Source organism: Mycetomoellerius zeteki, unplaced genomic scaffold (genome assembly GCF_001594055.1).
Source record: "Mycetomoellerius zeteki isolate Tzet28-1 unplaced genomic scaffold, Tzet1.0 scaffold96, whole genome shotgun sequence".
NCBI lineage: Eukaryota > Metazoa > Arthropoda > Insecta > Hymenoptera > Formicidae > Mycetomoellerius > Mycetomoellerius zeteki.
The window spans coordinates 1,822,686-1,827,578 of record NW_017257999.1 but is presented as its reverse complement, the minus strand read 5'-3'; the positions used below and the strand labels follow the sequence as shown (position 1 = coordinate 1,827,578).

At 35.0% G+C, this 4,893-nt stretch overlaps 1 protein-coding gene across 2 annotated transcripts in view; it reads left to right on the top strand.

The window, feature by feature from the left end:
* Positions 1 to 4,632, top strand: part of Vang (Strabismus domain-containing protein Vang) — a 7,564-nt gene extending 2,932 nt beyond the window's left edge. The window contains exons 3-4 of one of the 2 annotated variants that reach the window (XM_018460652.1): positions 3,061 to 3,219; positions 3,305 to 4,632. In XM_018460652.1, the coding sequence (XP_018316154.1) occupies positions 3,061 to 3,219; positions 3,305 to 4,141 (996 nt within the window). In that variant the 3' untranslated portion in view covers positions 4,142 to 4,632. The remainder of the gene's footprint in view (positions 1 to 3,060; positions 3,220 to 3,304) is intronic. The other variant, XM_018460651.1, reaches the window with a different exon arrangement.
* The last annotated feature ends 261 nt before the right edge of the window (positions 4,633 to 4,893 follow it).

The following is a 4,893-nucleotide window of genomic DNA, read 5'->3' as shown; positions in this document are numbered from 1 at the left end:
TTTTTTTTTAACTAAGTTAAATTAAAGTTAATAGCCTTGAAAGTTTAACTTAATTAAAATACAAGTTAATTCATAATGAAATTAATTGAATTAAAAGTTAAGTTAATAAAAAAAGGTAATTGAAAAGTTAAAAGTTAAATTTGATCCGAACGAACAACCAAAAAAAAGAAAAAGAAGAAGTTCGATCATTTTACATAATTTTTCGTATTTTTTCTTTCTCACATCATATTTATTAAAGAATCTGGTTATTTTTGTTCACAAATAACGATTATACAATATAAAATTACTAAATTATGAACTCATTATCCTCTCGCATTGTGTCTGAGGATTGACTTAAAAAAAATCAAATTAAAAGTTAATAGTTACTGATAAAATGTAACTAAATTAAGTTAAAAATTAAGTTAAAAGTCTAAAATGTAACTAAGTTAAGTTAAAATTAATTAACTTTTAACTTTTTAACTTAACTTTTATCTTTTTAACTTAGCACTACCCAACCCTGGTAATTAAGATATCGATCTCTGACGGCTAGTCTCATTGACTATTATTAACAGTTTATTAGCGCGTATGGTTGATCGGCTTTCGTATCTGTGTCATAGGCAAGCCCTTCTCCCTTTATGCGAGTATGCCTCGTTTGTGATCTAGAAAACATGGGGTAAGTATACAACACGCATCGTAATTAGTTGGGTTGCAAGCTGATCCGAGCGCAACCAGATCCGAAGCAGACTCGAGTTGCTTCGATTTCAAATTCTCTTGAGATGATCCAACAATGATTCAAACGATATTTTTTTTCTTTCTCTCTCGATGGCGGATATATGTACATATATTTGTGCTCATACATATTTCGGCTGCGTTCTCATTCAGAGCACCTATCATGGAACAAATCGGAATGGATTCCGATCGGAATTATTCAATTATTCCTTAGATTTCTATTGTGTTTTCTAGGGAAAACGGAATAATTCCGATCGGAATTCATTCTGACATGTTCCATGATAGATACACAGGTCATAATCGCAAATAATTTTTGATCTTTGATTGAGAATATAATTAATTACAGATTCATACTTTGGATTTCACTGATTTCTGTTTTACAAATCTCTGTGTTTGAAAAATCTGTTATTATTAAATGATTCATTCTTTAATCTTAATTATTAGCTTAAATAATCATTAGTTTAATCAAGTAAGACTTTGATAATTATAATGGCAGATTTTTTTGACATTTCATTTAACGTTAGAATAATAATTATTTTAAAAAAGTCTATCCAAAATCTAATTACTTAATAATTTATTATGGATAATGACCATTAAATGATTAAAGATGTGTTAAAAGATGACATGTTAAATACTTGTAAAATGCTCCACGTATACAGAGCTGATCATCGAAATATAAATAATGATTAAAATATTTAAAATCTACGATTTTATCAATCTGAAATTGTGTCGAAATAACAAGTATTTTTTCTAAATCAACGTTTCATGAATTAGAGAATATATTTGAGGATTATAAATCCATATAAAAATTGAACAGATTGACGAATAATGTTAAAGGTTTATGAAAATATGATTATTCATCAAATAATGATCGACTATGAATATAAGCCTTTAGAATCATTTTTCATCCTTATATTGTTTATCAAATATTAAACAAATGATGTTCGAGCATTATAAGCGTAAACCGCAGTCTACTTTTTACCGCTTAAATAATGGCTACGTTTACATCGTGCATTTAGGCCGCGGCCTAAATACAATAGGTGTCCTTGTTTATCTTGTAAGTTAAACAAAAACACCTATCGTATAGGTCGCGGAGTAAGTGCACGGTGTGAACGTAGCCACTGTAAGCTGTTTACTTTAGGCATTATCAGAGAAAAGAACATCAGAGAAGAAGAACACGACTCGGATTGGTCTTTTCATGATGACCAGTAATCATAATATACCAGGAACGTTTCTCTCTTTTCTCTCGCTCCATCTTCCCTTAATCACTCTCTCGCCTTGTTTTTTCCTCTTTTTCTTCCTCTCTCTTAATCCCACCCGCGATGTAACAATCCCACGGCTTTTAGACGCGTCTAGCTCTACTATGCCCATTCGTCTCGTTCGAGCTCGACCTTCCCCTACTCGAAGGCTTTTTAGCTCGTAGAGAATGAGGGGAACATCTGCCGACCCTCCGGCCCAAAATAGCGATTATTATGATAGAGAGCATCTGTAGCGCGCGCGGACGCGGGGAGGGCGGAGAGACGCGGATGACTCCCTTGGCGAAGTGTCGGGAGGAAGAGAAGAAAAAAAAAGAGAGTACATCGCGCGCGCGGCGGATTCAACTCGTTGGCTGAGGAGAGCCGTGTATATTTTTGGACGTGCGTGTCGCGACGCATGGGCGCGCACGCTCGAGTCTTTTCGATCTTTTTGCTGCGTAGCGTAGAACACGCAGCCATCGATCGTGTACCACGATTGCTCTTCGTCCGAAATCTTTATGGAGATTGGTACATGGTCTTTAACTGTTTCTTGGTTCTCTCTCTCTCTCTCATTTTCTGTTTGTACTCAGACAGCATGCTTGTCAGAATGAAAATTTTAAGAGAACTTTTTCAGGAGAACATTCAGTTATCTTGAAAATGATGTCCAATTGATATCTTATAATAATCATTTATCAGAAGCATCTACTAGGAGAATTCTTTAAGATATCTCATTTCAGAGATTTTTTTGAAATTTTTATCTTTATGACATCAATTTGTTCTCTCATGGAAGATACCATTATGTTGTATGGTTTTTGAGTCATGCAAATGCGCATGTGCCGCTATTATTTGATTCAGAAACTAGACATAATTATAATATCTTTTATGAGAAATCCATTTGTTGTCATTTTAAAAGATATCATAAAGATAACTTTATTTTGATACATTTTATCATTCATTCACGAGCAATACGCCAAACGAACGTGGTGGAGTTTGAATTCTCGTGTTTAAAAACCATGTGGGATAGAATAAAAGGCATAATGAAAAATATAATTTGTGTTCTGATGTATATATATATATATATATATATATCGTTACTAAAGTATTCGATATTTTTCAGGTCACCGAGAGTGCTAAGACTGTTGCCAATGGCGAAATAACAGAGTACAAAAGTTTAGTAAATTATGCAGGTACCCTTGCCAATACACTCCTGTTTATACATTACACCGCAGTGCTCCTTATCGAAATTCGTCATTTACAACCTACGTTTTATCTTAAGGTATGCAAATGTTTTTCATATTGTTACTCAATGATATCTAATCGCAACATGCATTTTGAATTATATACATTATTTTCGTTCATAGGTCGTTAGATCGCCGGACGGTGAATCGAGATCTTATGCGATTGGCCAGTTATCGATACAGAGAGCAGCCGTATGGGTTCTAGAAAAATACTATACAGAGTTTCCAATTTACAATCCATATTTGGAAAGGTTGCCGGTCTCGAAGTCTGGTAGAAAGCAATCAAGTTTCAAGTTTTACGAGGTTGACGGTGGAGTGACCGGTGGTATGCAATCGCGCGCTGGAAGCGGGGACCGAGCAGTCCTGGCAGCTCAAGCGCGTCGTCGTGATTCGAGTCACAATGAGCGCTTCTACGAGGAGCATGATTACGAGCGGCGAGTGCGGAAACGTCGCGCAAGACTCATCACTGCCGCCGAAGAAGCGTTTGCGCATATCAAACGATTGCATTCCGAGGTAGAATCCACACCAAATCCTGGGCCGATGGATCCTATGGAAGCTGCACAAGCGGTGTTTCCCTCTATGGCAAGAGCTTTACAGAAGTATTTGAGAATCACTCGACAACAGCCGCGTCATTCCGTAGAATCTATTTTAAACCGTCTCGCCCGATGTTTGGCTCAAGATGCGGCGCCGCGCGCCTTCCTGGAACCATTCTTCGCTGCGAGTCCGGTGCTGTCGAACGAGAAAGAGAGACAAAAACGATCGCATCACTGGGCCTTGGTATGCGAAGGAGAGCTGCCCTCTCGCCCGATCGCTAACGGTTGTGAGTTTCAGTTGAGGCAGGGCGAAGTGGCGCTCTTGTGTACAGCGCATAGATTACCGCATTTTAATCTCACCGAACAATTGGCACATCCTAAATCGAACAAATTTCTTTTGCGTTTGAACTCGGAAACCTCTGTTTAAGATACTCGATAAAGTTTATCCTCTGACATTTATGAAATTAAATAAAGTTATTCTAAATAAATTCTAGAAAAGATTTTTGGCACAAATGATGTTTTAATCGAGATAATGCTTAATATAAAATCTTTTCTGTGACGAGAGAGAGCATTGTTGAAGATTGTTTCGTGCTAAAGATATGACATGATAAATATTAGATTTTGTCTCGCGCGGAAAACATTTTTTAAGATTATTTCGATTAAATCTTATTTGCACTAAAATTCTTTTAGACCGAAATGTTTACAGGATTAAATCTTTTTAGAATATTATTTAAAACTTCTGTTTATTGAAACAAGGACAGATAACAATATAATAGTACTTAGATATTCTAATACAATAGAGAGACTGAAAGAAGATAGTTAGAAGAATAATTCGCCATCATTTTCTTAACAACATTTATGACATTGCTTTTCTTCGAAAAAAATAATTACGATGACATTAATAAGTGATCCATACTTCTGAACATACCTTCAAGTAATTATTATAGAGTAATTAGTTTTTACTGTAACAAAATACTCACAGTTCTTTGTTTATCTTTAAGATACGTGCATGCGCGTATACATATTTATTTATTCCATTATGCATATCATGAATTTTTTATACATATGTACACCTTAAATATATTTTAATGGATTTTTAATGTGTATATATACACACTTATTTTGAAGCGAAATATAGATAGGTTAATTTTAGAATAGTAAATTGCCTGATCAATTATA